Source organism: Protopterus annectens, chromosome 3.part0 (assembly GCF_019279795.1).
Source record: "Protopterus annectens isolate FY-2018-M chromosome 3.part0, PAN1.0, whole genome shotgun sequence".
NCBI classification, from domain to species: Eukaryota; Metazoa; Chordata; order Ceratodontiformes; family Protopteridae; genus Protopterus; species Protopterus annectens.
The window spans coordinates 769,550,495-769,571,586 of NC_056731.1; the positions used below are offsets into that span (position 1 = coordinate 769,550,495).

Genomic DNA, 21,092 nt, shown 5'->3' on the forward strand with positions numbered 1-21,092 from the left:
GGAAGGAGATGCTGAAGTGAGTGTTGGGTCCATGTGGACTTCAGGTACCATTGCAGTTTTCTCATGTGGAGTCTTGTCAGAGGCAGCATGGGTACAGTAGAAGCCATATGACCCAGTAGTCTGGGATATTGTCTGGCTGTCAAAGCAGTGGCTTTGAGAACAGAGGCCAGACATTGCCTCAGGATTTCCACTTTTTGGGGTGGAAGGAATGCCCTCATGACATCTGTCCTTATCCTGCAGCCTAGGAAAACTTGGTCCTGGGAAGGACTCGGGTCAGACTTGGGGAAATGTATGCTGAATCCCAGTGCCTGAAGGGCTGAGATGACTTGCTGGAGTTGGTGCTGTAGGGATCTGGAGCATTCTGCCTGAATCAGGAGGTCGTCCAGATATGGAAAAATATGAATCCCTTGGACCCCGCAATAAATAACCCCTGAAGCCAGACACTTGGTGAAGACCACTGGAGTATTACAGAGTCTAAAGGGCAAGGCTGAAAACCGAAAATGTAAGGAACTAACAGCAAAGTGCAAATATTTCCTGTAGTTGGACGTTACAGGGATGTAAAGGTAGGCACCCTTTATATCCAAGGTGGCTAGAAATCCCTGAGGTATCAGTAAAGCAAAAAGGGTCTGAAGAGTAAGCATACGAATGGTGGGTACACGTAAGAGAAGACTGAGGTGAGAGAGATCCAGGATAGGTCTCCAAGGTCCATCCTTCCTGGGAACTAGGAAGAGTCTGGAATAGAATCCCTTTCCTTTTTCTGTCAGAGGAACCAGTTGTATGGTTCCTTGTGAAAAGAGGCTACCTGTGACTGGCTGGAAAAGGGAGGTTGAACTTTGGGTGACTTGGGAATCCCTCTGGGAGAAGGGGAAATGATCTAGGTCATAAAGTAACCCTTTTCTATGATGGAAAGGACCCACCTGTTTGAAGTAATGTTTTGCCAAACTGGAAGACAGTGAGGTAACCTTAGAGACAGAGGAATGAAGTCTGGAGGGGGGAGAGCAGTGAAGGCAGGTAGTCACAGGTGGCCTGCCCTGTCCTGAAAGGGAGGTTTCTGGGCAAGGGTTTGAGCAGGCTTAGAAGGGGTCTGCTGTTTCATAGTGCTTTTTCTTGTCCTAGCATAAGAAGCTGGGGCAGTGTTTCCTAATGAACTAGGTTTTTGAGGGACAGTACTTGTGAAATTTGGGTATACAGGAGACGAACAGATGTTTTAAATCCTGCAGTTCCTTAATTTTTTGTTGAAGGGCCTTAAATAGGTCAGTCACTTTAGACCCAAAAAGGACAGACTTATACAGGGGTGCATCCAGTAATTTGGCACTAGTATCATTAGGTAAGGGATGTAGTCTTAACCATGAATATCTTCTAAGGACTCAAGCTGAGGCTGAAGATATGGCAAAGGCTTCTGCAGCATCACAGCTGCATCTAATTGAATGTCTAGTAACTTGGGAAGACAGGGAAATGAGACTGGAAATGTGAGCCTTGGAAGGTGAGTCAGGAAGGTCAGCTAAACGCTTGGTGACCTGGGCCAAAACAGGCAAGGTATATTTGGACATATGCGTCTGGTAATCTACTGCCCTTAAGGCCTGGGTAGCAGAAGTATATACCATCTTACAAAAACAGTCCATGGCCTTAATGTTTTCGTCTGTGGGAAGGACAGAGGTAGAGGGAAGTAGTTTGGATGGCTTGTCTGCTGAAACTGAGACAATGGCAGGGTCAACAACAAGGCATTTTATCAAAAATTTCGCCCCTTCAGGGACCTTGTAAAACCTGTCAGGCCTTCTAGGGGCAGGTGGGTGTGAATTAGGAATAACAGAGGCAGCATTAAAAGCATCCAAGAAAGCCAGTAACACTGAAGGAATTGCAGAAGGAGCAGGACTTTCCATCTGCAGAAGCTCATAGTATCTTTTTTGGACCTCTGACATTTCAGAAAAATCCGACTGAAAATGTTCTCTCTTTTTAGAAATTGTCTCCCCAAAAGTGAGGTCCTCTCCTGGGGAGTCAGCCTCAGCAGTTTCATCATCTGAGGAAGCATATCCAAGAGGAGATGGCATCTGAAAGACACAAGAGAGAGAGAGAGAATCATCTGAAGAGGATTCTGAGGAGTCCTCAGCTTCAAGTTGGATAATTTCCTCAGCTTGAGGCCTGGGACTGATAGGAGGAGGTAGAAAAACCACAAAAACTGGAAACAGCTCCAGCACAAGTCCAAAAAACAAGGCTTGGTTTCCAATGAAAATTTATTCTGGTACTTCGGCTTTTCGCCTTCTAAGGAATAACTTGAACATTATACAACCACCTAATTTATACACCAAGTGCTGTTACAAAACAATTGTTATCCAGTTATCCAATTTATCAATAAAAATTCTGCATACATTTAAACAATCCAGCATCCCACTTAAACAACAGTATTTTTTAAAAAATAAACTTTACATATATCTAACAATTATTTCTTCACTAACTTAATACTTTATTTAAAAGTCTTGTTTTACAAAGTTAAATTGCTATCAATATTTATTGGAAGAATGGAGACTTGCTTCTTTAAACTGTACCTTGACTTGGCTCCATATTTTAATTAATCGCAACTTGAGACTTGTTGAGAAGTTGCGTTTGGAAATTATGGAGGTACAGGATGCTTTAATTTTGGATGCATCTGATTTAAAGTATAGGGAGACAATGTTGGTTATCAAAAGCAAGGTACAGCAAGCAGAGAAAATATCTTGGTTCGTAAGAAGAAAAAACTTAACAGAGATATTAATGATTTTGAAAATAACATTGTTTACTCTTGGCAACAGAAAGGACGTCTGAGAAGGTCCAAGGTGAGGGGAGGAACGACTGGTTTGAGGGAAATGCGCGAGTCCTCATTTTTATCAGGTGATACCAGTGTTAGCAGCAAGAAGAGCATCTCCTTTGACAACATACAGGTGGGGGAAGTTAATAACCTCCCAAAAAACTTTCCAACGGTAACACAATCCCCCAAACAGGGCCAGGCATGCAGCAACCACAGGAAAGGTCAGGGGAGATGCAACAAGAAAGAATAAACTTTTCTTCTCTGGGCTTTTAGCCTTGTTCTTCACTTTATGTGATTGAAAATGTTTCTGAACAATTAAAAACATTGAATGTACTTGATTTTGTATTGAGAAGTGATTTTCAACAGTGTTCTTCACTTTTTGTGGGTGAAAATGTTTTGGAACAGTTAAAAATTGTGAATTTATCTAATCTTGAATTGACAAATGATATTATTAATGTGTTATTGAGAGGGCCGAATTTTGTTCCCACTAGGTTATCATGTTTAGCAGATGTAATTTTGAATGTAAAACGCTTTTGATGTAAATTGTATTTAAAAGTGTACTATTATAATTATGGCAGGAGCAAAAATGTTTCCCATGTAGCTAGTTATGATAGTGAAGAATTTTTATTGGCTGTTAGTCTGTATCAAACAGACTTGTTTCATGAGTTAATGGATGATTGTGTAAATGAAATGACAACCAGCAGTGGACGTATTACTGTTGATGAACAACAATGTGACAGCTTTAACACTGGTTATGGCCACCTTCATATTCCTGTGTTTTCCTTGAAGAAAAGTGATTCTATTCCACCTAAAAATTCATTGGCAATTAATTTATTTGAAAATGTGCTATGTAAGAGGGTGGAACATGAATTTGATGCATTTTTGAAGAGCAAAAAAGCCTATAATTTGACTAAAGGTGAATGGGCAGAATTGCAAGAAGTACGTTTCCATTTGGATGAATATGTTTTTAGAGAAGCAGATAAAGGGGGTAACTGGGTTGCCATGAGTAAGGAAAGTTATAACAAAATGGTAGAATATTTAATTTGTGAAAATGATTATGTTCAACTTTTTAGCAACCCAATACATACATTTTAACCGTGAGCTTTATGAAGTTTTGGAAAGGGGAAAGGCTAGGTTTCCTAGGCAACGAGGATGTTCAGAAACTTTTTGTTAAGGAACCTAGGGATCCTAAATTGTATGCTATTCCTATAATTCATAATAGTTTAACCAACCCCACAGGAAGACCTGTTGTTTCTATGATAGGCTCATATCTGGAATATGTGTTTTTTTTTTTTATTATGAATTCAAGAAATATTTGGCGAAGGTGTCTTCCCACATAAAGAATACTGGTGAGCTATGTACTGGATTGAAGGAAGTGAAGTGGTGAGATGATTTCTTTTGGGCCAGAGTTGATGTTAGTTCTTTATATACTAACATTGACATTAAATGGAGTTTGGAAGCTATGAGAATGGGTGAAGGACCACATACCTCTTTTCTTTGGTCTATTTTAGAATTCTGTCTTACTCATGGTTATTTTACGTGGCATAACAAATTATTTTTGCAAAAAAGAGGCACAGCAATGGGGGCATCATATGGCCCTACTTATGCTGTGGTGCATATGGGAGAGTTTGAAAAGCAATTTTTGTATCCCACTGAATATTTAGCAAGGAATGTGATTTATTATAAGAGGTTTATTGATGATATGATTTTTGTCTGTAGAGGGGAACACCAGGAATTTTTGAGGTTTATGGAATATATAAATGGTACCACTCATGGTTTGAAGTTTACTTGTCATATTAACTCTGTGAATATTACTTTTTTGGATGTGGAATTATATGTGGATAGGGATCATCTGATTCAGTTTAGACCTTAGACCTTATAGGAAACCCACATCTGTCAATAACGTCCTCCATGATGATAGTATGCATCCCCCTCATTTGATTAAATCCTTACTGTATGGTGAATTTAAAAGGAGTTATCAGACTACCTCTGATGTTAGGCTTAAAGAAGCGTTTTTGAGTGAGGTTCATAATAGATTAAGCTCAGGTGGATATTCTGAAGCTGTTTTGGTGGAAACTCATAATGGAATTCAGAGTAAGCATAGGGGGCTTGGTAATAGTTGTTGGAATAAAAATGGGTGAATATGAGAAGTAATAAAAGTGAGTATAGGTTGTTTTTTGTGACAAAATATTTCCCATTTTCAAATACTTTGAAGAAAATAATTAAGGAATCTTGGTATATGGTTTCAGGGGATGTGACTGTAGGACACCTTTTTCCCCAAACACATAACCTTTTCCTATGGAATGTATAACAACTTGAAGAATTATTGAGTGGGGATGGTTTGATCAGTAGAATGGGTGACAGAGTGGGGACATGAACATGTGGGAACTGCTCGGTATGTGGTAGGATGAAGAACTTAAATGGTTGTAAGATTAATGGTAGACTTTATAAAGCCAGATACGTTTTTAATTGTAACTCCCAGGATGTTGTGTATATTATTGGATGTGGCTGTCAAGACACTAAATGGTATATTGGGCAGACTAAGAGAAAGGTGAAAGTTAGAATAATGGAACATTTGGGAGATATTAGAATGTGGAATATGAATAGTCCTGTAGCTAACCATTTTGTGTATGTACATGGGAGTTCTGAGACCAGTCTGTTCTTTAGTGTGTTGGCACGACCATTTTTGAAGTATGGGAGTAGCTTTAGGGATGAACTTAATAGATTAAAGTGCAGAATAATTATTAATTCTAGGACACTTTATCCTAGGGGAATTAACATTGATAACAATTTAACTTTGTAAAACAAGACTTTTAAATAAAGTATTAAGTTAGTGAAGAAATAATTGTTAGATATATACACATTTAAAAAAATGTTTAAGTGTGATGCTGGACTGTTTAAATGTATGCAGAAATTTTATTGATAAATTGGATAACTGGATAACAATTGTTTTGTAACTTCATTTGGTGTATAAATTAGGTGGTTGTATAATGTTCAAGTTATTCCTTAGAAGGCGAAAAGCCAAGGTACTAGAATAAATTTTCATTGGAGACCAAGCCTTGTTTTTTTGGATTTGTGGTGAAGCTGTTTCCAGTTTTTTGTCTTTTTTTTACTTTATATTTATTTTTTGTGACTGATAGGAGGAGGACCAGGCATGACAGGCCTTAGGGTCATAAAGGCATTAAATAGGCTGTATGAAAAAGCCTGCCAATCAGGTTGGCTTTCAGCAGAAGAGGAGAGATGTTTTGTTTTGTGTTTCTTTTTAAGTGGAGACCTAGAAGGCGTAGGCCCTAAGGAAGGCCTAGTCTCTGAGGGAGGCCTAGATTCTGTTTGCTGGGAAGCAGTGGAAGGGCCTGTCTGGGCAGCTATAAGAAGCTGAGGCTCCCCATCATCGTCAGCAGGTGATGTCTGCTAGCCCTCCCCAGATGTGCCTTCTGCCCTAGGTTCTGTAACCTCCCGAGGGGTACCCACTATACCTGTTTCTACAGACCCCGAATGTTCCTCCAGGTGAACACTGGCCACAGGAAGGACATCAGGTGGAGGAGGAGCAGCATCAGTTTCGGGCCTGGAAACTTTGGCCTTCTTTTTGGGTGGTTCTAGGGACTGACCAGATGACCCATCCATCCCTAACATTAAGCGTTTAAGACGCTGATTCTTTAAATAAATGTTCAAAGCATGCAGATGACTGCAGAGTGTCTTAGGGATGAAGCCCTGACAGATTGCTCAAGTATGATGGTCATTAGTAGGCCCTAGACAGAAAAGGCAGAGTTCATGGGTGTCCTTATGGGGGATCTGATGACCACACCTGCACTTTCCCTTCCTGGATGACATGCAACCTAAACAGACAGGAATCAGAAACAGCCCCAATGGAGTACTTGTCTTAGAAACTTGAAGATCCAATGGCGAACACGGCAAGAAGCGCTGACGTTCAACTTGCGGCAGAGAAGTTCTGAGGAAAGGTACATCCAGATGTCACTTTTATGGCCCATGCTCCCTAGGCCAACGTTAGACATCCCAAGTACCAATCAATGACTACAAGCTTTTATATACTGGCTGGACATTCGGGTAGCAAGCAGAGGATAACCCAAGAGTTTGGAATACTGCAACATGTGAATAGAAGGACAGCAGATGGATATTTGTCTTGTTCAGGAATTGGCATACTTTGGCCTTTATCATAGACTGAAGTATCAACCAAGTGTTACTATCTGAATATACTAAATACTAAATAAATATACATACTCAAAAAAAAAATAATAAAAGCAACTTTATGGGCCATGCTGCAAGCACAACATTAATTTAAACAACATCTGTAAGGTACAGGGGCTTGACTTTAGCCTTAGTTCACTTTTAAATATTATTTTACTGTCTTTAGAGTTCTGCTGTAGTTTGAATGTAATTTTCCTATATGATCATTTTTAATTTGTCAGTACAGGCTATGGATTAGTTTTGGCATTACATCTTTCTCTGTGGCAAAAAGCAGACTGAAACCATACCCCTTGTACCACCACAGCCCCGCCCTCTCCTTACACATTTCTCCACCCACTCCACCTACTTTCCTGCCCATTTTATGATGTCATCTAGTATGTCATTATAAAATGGACTCTCTTCTTTTGTCCTTTTTTTTAAAAATGTTTTTAAGTTAGTCCTGTACTTCAGCTCATCACGTTAGTGATGCTTTTCATTAAAAAAAGTTAATCTGAGCTTGTATTTTTTACAAACTCCAGCATTATATTTGTGCAGATAAACAGGATATCATAGCATGTACAGTACTTTCTAAACTACAGGACTATCACTCTGATTTCCGGAAAGTCTGGAAAAATAGCAGATAGGTGGCAATGCTAGGTCTAACTATTTCATCTTAGCTTTATAGACCGAGCTCTTATGTGAGTCATTGGTCCAGTATCTTCCATTAGGAGTGTTTCCTATTCCCTTTCCTACTCATGTTCAGTATACTCCATAATATACTCCATAATATACTCCATAACATGCTCCATAATATACTCCATAATATACTCCATATACTTCACATACAATGATGGCTGAATCCTTGGTGCCCTCTTATTCTACCCTTTGAAGACCACAGTAGCAAAGGATCACTTAGTTGTGGCTCTCAGGAGTGTAAACAGAATATGAGTCAATTTCCTTCTATTTCAGACTCCTCCAGAGGTTGAACCTAACATCACATCCAATAGAATTCTTGCTGCTGTGCCCTTTATCCCTCTCACTGTACCACTTCCAGCCACAGTCAGGGCATTCACCAGTTGAGATAATCCAGGAGGAGCCCCTGTGGTACCATGAACATTATGAATTTATTTGTACTTTACAAAAACAAACAGCCAGACGGTTATCACAATCCATCACCATCAAAAACAGGCAAAAGAAATATGCCATTAAACTTTTCTCTCCCCATCATTAACAGCATGATAACCTTCCATCCCTCCATATAATTTGAACCTTTTTGATGTAGCAATGACTTTGGGATAAGATCTCCATCATCAACTTCTGAAGACTTTTCTTCGGGAGACATGTTGTGGGCCATGTAGGACGAGATATAGAAGCCCTAGGACTAGACTTCTTCTACCCCAAAGTTGATCGAATAAATCATAAATAAGCCACAAAGCAGATCCCTACTACCACTGTGTGATCCCACTGCTAGTGGATTCCTCTAAAAATTTGACAACTGTTATTTGGACATTCAGATTTGTCTACATCTCATTCGGTCTTGCTATTTTAGTGCTAGCACTATGGAGTTTCTGAATATCAAACACTTATCAGCAGAAGGCCATCACTGGGTTACCTGTAGTCCTTCTTTGCAGACCACTGGCAAGTTCTATTTAGTGGTCATTTCCAAGTTCCACAAAAAATAAGAGTGCCAACCGCTGTTCTCTGCTTGGATTTTAAGACCTTAAAGAGGGACACTGTTGTTATCCAAACTCCTATCAAAGACTCAGTTCTGCTTTTGAACGTAAAGGTTATGACACAGCAAATGACATATGCTTCAGCTCAGACAAGGTATAAAGGAAAATTAAAACAGATGACCTGGAAAATATTTTTTTGTAGATGCAATTACCCCCATCAAGCATGTTTATAATTTCAGTGCCTGAATTGTTTTCTACAGGAAAAAAGTGTTAGTTAAAACATAATCTATATTTTTTTGTATGAGCATACAATGACACTGAATGAAGAAGGTCTGCTGCCTACTGAATTTAACTGATACAGCTGGCCTCCATGAAGCTGACTGCCTTATCCCATGATTTTCTTACCATGCTGCTTGTCTGATGACTTATACTACAAAAGTGCTATATGCGGTACATTTCCAGGTCCTACCATCCTCTCCATGAGGGTTCTTCTATCCTCTGCATGAGTAGTATTTTCTGTGCAGATATCCCCCTCATTGCAAATGGCATCCACATAAATGAAAGACTAATAATGAGTGGGGTACTATCATGGTTTACAGTGCATCACTCCCTTAATGCCTCTGTTAGCTACATAGAAAGACTACAGGAAAAAATTTACTTTGTTACTGCAGTGCAGTTGTGTAAGGAACGTACCATCCATAACAGTAGCTGAGCAAGTATGGCAGCTGTTGCTGGTATTACAAATGGAAGCTCATATACAAGCATGGTTCTGATATCTGGCCAACTTCCAGAGCTGTACCTGCCCACTGCTCTCTGAGAGACTAACTTCCTTCTCTTCTCCAGGGATGTCAGTGCATACTTTGTATAAGGCAAAAGTAGCCAGCACCATTTTTGGTTCTTTCTTGCACCTGCTTAGGAGTTATGCTGGGAGAAGAGTGAAATTACAGCAGAGAGAAGCTCCTGTAGGTACTACCTTGACCAGTGGAAACAGAAAAAGGAAAGAGAAAATGGAACAGAGTACTAGGAAAGTTACCCACCCCAGCCGAGGATTCCCACATAAGTCTCAAAGGACAGGCAGACAGAAACTATGTTGGAACAGTGATACATGTATAACTATGCATTACTATGTTAAGTCCTTTACACAATTGTACTATGTACATCATAGGCCACTGTTACAATCATCACCAATGGGAAGAATGCCAAAGCTTACCTTGTAGGAGCAGAGGGGCCTTATGATATTATGACAGAATACAGGATGCCCTGCAAGACAGCAGTAGAAAATCTGGCCCTGCCCTTTAGAAAATATGTCTAGCTTGTAATATTAGGAAAATATGTGAATTGAGGGATAAATCCGTGAAGAATGCTTTAATGGCTGCCATACCCCCGTAGTGTGGGATCTAACCTGTTCTGGCCATGTATTCCAGTATCAGTGTCTCAGAAACCAATACAATGAGTTAGTTATTTTGGTAATTGTTTGCTTAGAAATTGATCTACCTTCCTTTTGGGGATCAAAGGATGCAAATAATTTGTCAGTTTGTTGATTATCTTTAGTCATTTGTAAGTGTTATCCATGCTGTAAGTGCAGGTCTAATGTAAGTAAGATCTTTTCCCTCTGGTTTTGTGGCTTACAGTAAAGTGGTAGGCAATTGGATAGACTTGTCCTTCTTGGCTACCTGTAGGAAAAAAATTATGTGAGAAAAGACACTTTGTCATGAGGAACACATACTTTCTGCTGGTTTGAGTCCAGTAGAGATCCTAAGAAAATGACTGTCCTCTAAGGTTGCAAGTTGGACTTCAGTAAACTGAGGGAAAACCACAAGTACTGAAGACTTGATAATGTATAACTGAATGCCTCTGCAGTGACAGTGCCTGATGAAACAATCATTCAAGTATGGATATACATGTATGCCATTGTCCTGCAGTAGGCTGATACTGAGGCCCGGCATTTTGTAAATATTATCAGCACAATAGCATGCACAAAGGCAAAGAAGTAGACTAGTATTGAAATCTTCTTCCTATTTTGTCTTTTTCCGGTTAGGGGTCGCCACAGTGGATCATCTGCCCGCTCATGATTGGCAGTAGAGTTTTACGGTGTCGAGTTGCCAGCCCGGCACCCAACCTTCCACAGAAGGCACACACATGCACACACTCACACCTAGGGCCAATTTAGAGTGTCCAATCCACCTACTGAATGTCTTTGGGATGTGGGAGGAAACTGGAGCACCCGGAGGAAACCCACACAACCACAGAGAGGACATGCAGACTCCGCACAGAAGGCTAGACTAGTATTGAAAGCACTTTGTGATAAACCTTAAAAAGAGTATGTAGTTCCTGTGAATGGGAATGTAAAGACAGGCATACTTGAAATCCAGGAAAAACATCAGGTCATAAGGAAAGAGGACAGGCAGCAGAGGCTGCAGGTCAGCATTTTGAAGTTTGGAGCTCTGAGGAACTTGTTTAGATTTGAGAGAACCAAAATGGGTCTCCCCGGACCCTCCTTCCTTGGTGCTAAAACAGCCTTGAGTAGAATCCTATGATTTTTTTCCTGGTGGGACTGGATCTATGGTCACTTGCTGGATAAGTCCCCTCAAGACCTGCTGCCATTGAATCTGGGGAATTCATGGTAATGGTGAGATGGACTGGAACTACAGCTTGTTATCATACTTGAAGAACCTACTTGTCTGAGGTGCCATTTTGCCATTCCTCTGGAAAGGGAGACAAATGTCACCACTCATTTTGACATGGATTTGGGTGGGGAAAGGAGAATTATGGACTGGAGTGAGATATAAGAGTTTGGGGAGGAGGATGTAGTGAAGGGTAGTCATCTAGTCCCTTTCTTGAGTCTTGGGCCTCAGACTCCGGAGGCTTTTCTCTTTTGTTGTCTTGCCTTTTTTATTTTGATATGCCTTTCTGTTTTCTACATATTGCTGTTTTGATGGCATTGATGAAAAGGGGCAGCTCTTATAGGGAAAGTTCTTACTATACTTAGGTAAAAGAGGGTGAAACAACTTACCCTTTTCTCTAATTGTTTGAACATTTATTGAGTAGGGGGTCACTACAACAATAGCTCCTTGTGGAGAGGAGCATTAAGAGCTGAGCTTTGACATCCTTTGGTACAGGTTTGAGCCTTAGCCAGGCATATCTTCTAATCATCTCAATCTTCAGAGGAAAGAATCAGGGACACTGCCCCTGAGAATCAGTGACATCTGGCTAAAACCAGGCACAATTAATTAGTATAAGTTTTGCATATTCATAGATGAGGTAGTAAGAGTTAAAGAAAACAATAAGAACATAGTTTTTACTTTTCTTTTACTATAGCATCAGCGTCATATACTTAATTTTAAAATAGAATGAATGCTGCTGCTCAAAGGTGTACATTTCCCTTACAGCACAGAAAACATTAATCCTCCTAATCCCTGGTTTCAGATTATGGTGTTGGGTTAATGGATGGATTCTAAATACTAAACTTTTGAATACTCTTAGCAACTTGAATAACCCAGATATAGCTGCGTCTTGTGCTGTATCAGACAGCATGTCCTAAACACCATTAAGCATATACATCTTCTTTTGCAGACCTCGTAGCATTTTCAGGCATCCTGCTCAACAGGTACATAGCTTATATCAGTGTTAGCATCTGAAAATTAATACTGCATTGCAGTTATGATTTAAGTAACAATTAGCAGAATGGCAACAGAAAGGCCATCTTTTTTGACTGGAGACTGAGCATGCTGCTGTCTTTTACTACTGCCTACTCACAGTGATTCAAGCTAAGTATTATGTAAAAAGCAAAAAAAAAATAAAATAATTGCCAGAACCAAGGCAACTGTGCACAAAATTCAAAATCAAGACTGTAGTAGACAAAAACATTAATAAACAACTCTTAAAAGTTTTACTCAAAAGGCTTCATTTGGCATGCAATACATAAAATGCAAATAGTTTAAATACAAAAAAATGAAGAACTTAATCACATGATCATATTATACAATTAATTAAATTTGCTGATGTAATCACTTTAACAAAGTTTTGAAAGACACAGTGTCATTTAAGGCTGGCAACATATAAGCTTTCAGCCTTAAAATTTACTTCAGTTCCTTTAACACAGTCAAGTGTATTAAGTCTAATATTTTAGATAAAATCATAAAATTGAAAAAATGTGATGAATCATTTTCAGAAATATGTTTATAAAGTGCTTTGGTAGTAATCTTCCTATTAATATCTGATAAATGATTAATAATTCTTTCTTTTAATTTTCTATTAGTCATACCTATACAGTATACATTTTTTGACACATAGCTAAACAAACAACATTTCTCTTTTTGCAGTTCCCATATACTTGTAATAAAAATTCCTTTCCATGACAGGATAAACAAAAGATTTTTTTTGTTGTAAATTTCAGCATAACATGCACAATTATTACATTTATAAGTACCTATTTTATTTATAGTAAATGTAGTAAATAAATTATAATTATTTGGTTGTTCCTTATAGCATAAACTCTAACCCATCTCTAACATCAATCTCACCAAACCCTCCACTCAACCCATAAACTCAAAGTCTATTCGCCTCACAACACTTAATGCAGAAAGCCTAAAAAATAAAATCCCTAACCTCCATGCCTGGCTCTCCCATAACCACCCCGAAATGACTGCCGTTTCTGAAACCTGGCTGAAAACCTATATAAAAGATAACAAAATCTTACCACCAGGTTTCCAAATCATTCGCAATGACAGAGCCCACAAAAAAGGTGGTGGAGTAGCAATAATCTACCCCACCTCCCATACCATAACTCCCTACTCCAATAAAATACCAACCTTTGCCAATGCTGAAATTATAATAGGTTTACTAAAAAATAAGCAACCAGAAGTCCATATGTATTGCTGGCCTCTATACTCCCCTTGGTGATAATATCAAAACTCTTGAAAACATCCTGTCCTGGTCCTCCTCCAATATAAAAAATGAAACCTATATTCTCGGTGATACCAACATCAACTGGAATACTATTAACTCTGAAGCCCCATCCACACAATCAACCTGTATAACTTCTCCCAACTAATACAATCTCCAACCAGACCAAATAAAGATGATACCTCTGGTGCCCTCATTGACTGGATCCTAACAACTCACCCAAACCTTATCACCAAAGCTGGAACATTACCTGATCTTCTCAGCGGTCACCTACCAGCCTTCGCCAGCCATCTCACATCTCCACTGCATAAACAACACCACTACATCCAAACCCACAACCTCTCCTCTTTCAACCCTTTAACTTTCTCTGAATACTTAAAGCACACTGACGGGTCCCCTCTAAAAACCCTTCCTCTAGATGATGCCATTTCCTACTTTGACCACTCATTCCTAACCCTTCTCAATCAGCAAGTCCCCCCTTGAAACAAAGGCATCAAAACCAATCCCTGCCCATGGTTATCAAAAGATACTAAACTAGCCTTGCACCAAAGGGACAGAAAATGGAAACAATATCAAAAACATAAAAACCCTAACACCCTCCTAGAGTATAAGCAACTATGAAACTCTGCAAAAAAACTAATAATTAAAGACTGCAAAGCCCACTACTCCAAACTCCAGTCCTTGCACTCAAAAAATTCTAAAAAATTCTGGGACTCCATCTCATCCATGCTGCATCCTGACAACAAAGAAAACCCCTGCCCAGACCCCAACCTCTCCAACCTTGAAGCAGCCAGCCAGTTCAACTCATTCCTCATAGACTGCATAGTTAAGCTATCAGCCTCCTTCCCACTGCCTTCTCCACCACCACCCCCTCCTGCCCCAACCACCTCCCCAATCACCAACCTTCCTCCACATCCATCTGCCTCAAGCCCATCCCCACAAGCACTATAAAAAGACTTCTCAAACTCAAACCCTGTGGCAATGCACCCGACAACCTTCCACCCACCTTCCTCAAACAATCTGCAGACAGTATTGCCTATCCCATCTCTATTCTTATAAATAGATCCATACAAGAATCATACATCCCTTCTATCTGGTGCCATGCTTAAATCACCCCCCTCAACAAAGGTGGCAAAAATACTGATACCACCAACTTCAGGCCTATTGCCATCCTTTCCCCTCTTTCTAAAATACTAGAGAAACAATACAAGCACAACTCATGGGACACCTAACACTAAACAATCTGCTCTTCCCTACCCAACATGGCTTCTGCCCTGGCCACAGCAGCAAGACTGCCCTCCATTCATTTCTTGAATCCATAAACCTCGAACGTGACTCAGACAAGTTCATATCAACAGTATTCCTAGATTTTTCAAATGCCTTTCATACTATCTCACACACCCTACTTATATCCCAACTCTCCACGCTACACCTCTCTCCCACCACCATCAACTGGTTTTCCAGCTACTTGTCCAACTGCCAACAAGCTGTCCAATGGAAAACTTCAACCTCCCCCTTCTTTCCCACACCCACAGGTGTCCCACAAGGTTCTGTTCTTGGCCCTCTTCTGTTCAACCTATTCATTAACAACTTTCACCAATCCATCCCAGACTCATCTATCATCTAATATGCAGATGACTCAACAATCACCTGCTCAGCCTTCTCCCCCTCCTAGCTTCTAGCAAAAACCCAACTAGCCTTCTCCAAAACAGAAACTGGATGCAGTCAAATCATCTGGCACTAAATGCAAATAATGTTTTTTTCCCCCCTACCAAAAACTCCATTAACAAATCCATATTTACCATACAGAGCCAAAACAACACCCTTCTTGAAATTGTTCCCAACACCAAGCTTCTTGGCATCATTATTGATGAAAAACTAAAATTTGACACCCACATCTGCTCCAGAATCAAGAAAACCCACCAACAGTTAGGTCTCCTCTACAGGCACAACCACTTCCCCTCTACCCGTCAGACTCTTGCATCCACCTTCCTACTCCCCTCCCTTATGTATGGTGCCTCTCTTTTCACCATCCTCCATCTTTGCCTTCGGTCCAAACCTGAATCCTGCTACCACAAGATCTCCAAATTTGCAACCAATTCAAAAAACTCATCCCACCACTGCCACTCCCTCCTTACCCTCAACTGGCTTGAACTACCCAACTACCTCAGTAACCTACAACTCACCATGGCCCACAAGCTCATCTGCCAACTGCCCAGCTCTCACTACTTCCTTAAAACCTTACATTTCCAACCGCTCACTCAGATCCAAAAAACAAAATCTCCTTCAGGTCCACAAACCTGCATGACCTCCTAGCCATCTACTGCTGTCCACTCCTTAGCTAAACAGTGGAACTCTCTCCCCACACACCTACGCAACCTACCTAACCATACAAATTTCAAATCTCAGCTACTCTCTCATCTTTCTTCCAAATGGGAATACCCTTGCCACGTTCCAACTTAAACCCCCCCCCCATTCCACCTTGCACTGACTCATCCAACTACCTCTGCTATTACTTCATCCCACCCAAAACAATCCCTCCCCTATCAAAAACTAATTTACTCTCTAATATCTATTGTACCATACTCTCCAATCTCAAATATACTATTACCCTCTCCATGCATAATATTTTCCTAACCTACTAATGACTAGTAGCTATATATTTTGAAATGTTAAACTTACAATTGAGTTTATAACAAAACAATTCACTTTATGTAAATGTTGAAATTTCTGTATTGAATTATGTCTTTCATTTTTGTAACATTGTAACAAGCCAATAGCAAATATCATGGAGCTTATCTGTAAATGTTTAATTAGCTGTATGAACTATGTCCTTTAGTAACTTGTGAAATGTAACTTGCAAGTATTGTGGAGCTTTTCTACCCAGGCCTCCACTGAAAATAGACTCTTCTTGGCCCAGTGGACTTCCCTGGTCATCAAACTTAAATAAATAAATAAATAAAATAAATAAAGTTTTTTTTTTTTTTTTAATTGTTAGATCCCTAACAACAGAATGTAAGTCTATCCCCTTTAACATTTCTTAAGTCAGGAATTGCCGAAATAATTGGCAGTATTTATTTATGATTTCTTTTATGGATATGGTATTCTGATTATATGTAAGCAAACGTCATTTCTTATTCACATTAGTATGACTAATGTTATTTGTGGTTTACTTGTTCTGCGAATATAGGTTTAGCATCAGAAGTGCACCTGTAAACAATAGGTTTTTATATGCATTACCCAGTTATATTATAACCCCTATCACTAAATTCATCACTAGTTTTATTTAACTGTGCATCATTGGTCTAGCAACAAGCATCATTTGGTTCTTAACTACGTTGTGAAAAAGAAATGGCGGATACATACTCGTTCGATGGAGATAGGTGTTCCTTTTAATTTCCTTTCTATATAACTTAGCTTCCAAAGCACCTTGATTGGTTTTTACTAAAGTTATATCTAAGAAATGAATGCATTCTATAGAAATCTCTTTTTTAAACTTCAAATATTGTATTATATTAGTACCATTTAAAATTCAAAATAAAATGTCAAATTCATCTAGTGTTCCTTTCCATAAAAGGAAAAATTAATCTAAAAAATATGGCAGAAAGCAACTTTTTCAAAATACAAATTATTTAAATTTTACATAATAAAGTTACTTTCCCACATAAATACCACAATATTATCGTAAGTATTCGCTGCGGGGATGCCCATAGCAACACCCCTGTTCTGTCTATAAAGCTGTTTCTTAAATAAGAACATATTATTTTGTAACACCAAATATAATAATTCAAATCCACTTTGTATTTTTGTTTGGCTGGACTGTAAAAACTCAATTAAAAATCGTTTAACACTTTCAATGCCATTATTACTCGGTATACAAGTAAACAATGTATTGTATGCCTGATGAAGATTTTTGAGCAAAACTTTTAAGAGTTACATATTAAAGATTTTATCTACTACAGTACTGTGAATTAAAGATTTATTTTCCTGCCAGAGGTTTGTTTAGTACCTGTTATGATGGTGATTACCTTTATTTTTTTTTTTTTACTAAGAAACTTGCACAGTGGTCCCTAGTGCATTATTGTGACATCCTCTTATAAGCTGATAATTCTTTTCATGCTAGTATACTGCAGAGTTTCTAAACAGTATAAATCTAATGAACATTAATGATTTTTTTGTACTTGGGACTGGATAATAACAGACATTGCTAGTATGATGTAATATTAGTCTACACTGAAACAGTAGTGAGAGATATTTATACAAATTCCACAGTGCTGTGCAGTTTAAGATGTGTATAAAGACTGTGCAGACTTTCAGCTTTAGATAACCTAGTCTATGCAATACATTTACTGAAGAGCTTCTTCTCTGCCTTTCTATCTACACTTGGTTTTCCTCTGTTTCTGCTGTCCTAACAGCTGACATTTCTTCCACAATATGGTTTACTGGATTCCATTTTTTCTGACATGTATCTTTTCCTTTTCCTGTCAGGACTGCGTCTGTTGAAGATAGTGGTGATATCCTCCTTCTGGTATCCTTGCTTCACTGTATAGTGCAGTGGGGATATCACTTCCAGAACAGCTTCTGTTCTTTTGTCAGCCCCCAACCCAAAAAGCTGCATGTTTGACTTGTTTCATAATCTCATCTAATTAATAAATTCTTTCCTGAAATGGATATTAAAAATATCCTGAAATGGATATTTAAAAAATAATCCTCTGTTTAAGTAGGGATAGCCTATGACCTTGTACCATCACTAAACTTTTTCTCAACTATGAAGAAAGATGAGGGGGTGGGGAAGGCTGTGAATGACTATGCTCTGGCATTGGTTAAATACTAAAGTTCAACAGCTGTACTGCCATAATCAGTCTTCCCAGCATGCAATGAGAAATGCAAAAATACAAGCAAGTTCTTTTTACAAAAGTGTTACATCACTCTAATCAATGAAACAGGCTTACCAGCTTTTATGCAACCCACCAGTTTTAAGTCTAAATCAAGCCAGGTCAGTATTTTTCAGTGAAGCTGGCCTTCACAATAGTTAATAACATATTACCTTAAGGTTCACTATAGGCATGTTGACCGCATCTGCTTTTCTCACAACAGTGGATAAATCCTGAAGATGGGAGGAGAGAAAAGCTCGGAATGTGGTCATGAATCCTACTGCCCGAGCCTGTTGAAAACACTGGAAATCTGCTCCGCGGATGCCTTGCATGAATCCAGACTGTGGTGAGTTCAAAGCCACCAGTCGAAGCTAGGAGAAGCAAAATGTAGTTTAGTAAAATATAAACATTTCTTAGATTATGCGTAATTACATTTCCCTATGATGCTCTGAATAAAATTATTATTTACACTGATATCTGCAGAGGAGGCTTATTTGACTTTTATAGTAGGCGGGAAAGTGAGAGTAAAACTATGTCTCACTGCCCAAATCCAAATGATCTTTACATAAAATAGAGAGGCTAACGAAGGAAGACATATTTAAACTGAGGCACTCTGCTGTTCTCTGTGCCCAGGAATGTCACCGGGTAATCTTGAATATAAGCCTTACAGCACTAAAATGAGCAGAAATACATAACTGGAAACAGACTTCTCATACTTCTGCGAAAGATGGCAATGGGAATTTACTTAAAGACTTCTAACACATGCCTTCTTAGGCCACATGGTTCAGAAACCACATTGCCCCTGCAACAATTCTATTACAGACTGCTGACACTGTATCTGTAACCCTTTATTCCTTAAAAGGGGCTGCATATCTTTCTAATTACTTCATCAAAAAAGCTTCTTGACAATGAGGTAGGCAGAAGTGCATTTCTCAAAGCTGTAATTGGAGTACAAGTAGAATCTACTGTACTTTACATCAAAGCAGAAAATCCCATAGGGTGTAACTGTAATACAGAAACAATCTACTATTCGCAACACATTAGAACAAAAAATCACATATTGTGTAACTAGAGTACATACAGGCAAAGTATTTCATTTATCAAAATAATCAGAAAATTACAGAAGTTGTAGCTGGAACTCAGGGAGAAATCTACTACATGTACCAAACGGGCCAGAAAACACTAATTACTTATTAATTTAAGAAGCATTGACTACAATTTGCTCTATTTCAGGACTGACTTATGAGTTCTACTCATTTTAAATGACTTGGTCAAAATCACACAATATGCAGGTGGTGCATAACGGCAACAAATCTGAGAACGATACAGTGAGACTCATTTCTTAGGTCTTAACCCTCATTGCCATATTGTCATACTTTTAAGTATCAACCAATAGGATAAGTAGGCTACCAGATAGTGATAATGCCTCTGATGTGGTAAAAATGAGCATTAACTTAAACCTGTTATCATTATTATATTACAAAAAACATGAAATTCCTTTTATAAGAGAGAAGATAGAGATGCAGTTTACTTATTTGTCCTGGGTCTACCCTATAGTTCTTTTCCTGCATTCCAACTGTTGACAGCTCTAAGTAAAAGTGCTGTCTTTTCATACTTTAGCAGCCAAGTCAAATCAAAACCTTTACATCAGCTCTGAAGCAGCAAACAGATACCCTAAATGTGAGTTTTAATCAGAAAGGAATTCATTTGAAATCTAGTTATTGAATTTTCCTGACAACCGATGCAGTGTTAACAAGATAATACTTACGGATGGACTTCCATTATAATTTGGTAGTGTATTGTAGGCTGGATAAGAAAAAAATACCTGCATAAAAAAAAAAAGTTGGTTCAGATGGCAAACAGTTATTCTGGAATACACCATAAAAGTAAAGAAATGCTTCCTGCTGAGCAAAGGACAGAATTAAAGTTTAAAAGCCTGTTGAGCAGCTGTGATCTCTGAAGACTGTCAGTACAATCTGAATTCAGTACTGAATTGTGAAATTATGTGCATGAGGTCAGACTTTCACAGCAATAATGACTCTACTAGTCAGACAGCCCCTGTTTCACCCTTTACCAGTCATATGCCCTCTGATTCACCCCTTCTGTATTGTTTGGTTCCCTTTGTAGTTCTGCTTCTTAAAAAGGTGAAAATGATTCAGTTAAAGTTTGAAAGGAAAGCATGTTTTCATACTTACAATGAATATTTTCTGTATCATAGTGAGTTGCACACCTTTGTTCTTAGGAGTTTTAAAGTATGCTTAAGGGATTTAATGTGCTAGCGAAAGTGATACAACATACTTCTCAATCTTCACACATTGGTTATATGAGCAAAGGCCATTGAAATGTGTAAGCATCCAGCTAAAAATCTGAACCTCTAATTAGCATAAAATGTGAATACCAAATAGCTCAGGACTCTTCCTGCTTCCAGTAGAAATGTGTAATATTACCCAGAAACACATTTAAAAACAGAGAGTATGGAATTTATGGAAAATATAAGCACATTATCAAAAACAATGAACTGTATCAGAGAATTCTACCCCAGTGGCCATTTATTTTTTTCTTTAGAAAAACGGAGTAGTAAAATGTGCGTCCTCTTTCTTTAAATTATTGTTGCCACTAGTATGTTGGTCATGTAGTGTGGTTTTCTGAGTAGACTACTTGAAACATCACAAT

At 38.7% G+C, this 21,092-nt stretch overlaps 1 protein-coding gene across 4 annotated transcripts in view; it reads right to left on the reverse strand.

The window, feature by feature from the left end:
• The window catches only part of LOC122796547 (collagen alpha-1(XV) chain-like), a 1,635,928-nt gene that overhangs the window by 62,832 nt on the left and 1,552,004 nt on the right, over nt 1-21,092 (reverse strand). For all 4 annotated transcript variants that reach the window (XM_044065114.1, XM_044065113.1, XM_044065111.1 and 1 more), the window contains 2 exons: nt 20,188-20,244; nt 18,593-18,790 (listed from right to left, as the gene is read on the reverse strand). In XM_044065114.1, the coding sequence (XP_043921049.1) occupies nt 18,593-18,790; nt 20,188-20,244 (255 nt within the window). The remainder of the gene's footprint in view (nt 1-18,592; nt 18,791-20,187; nt 20,245-21,092) is intronic.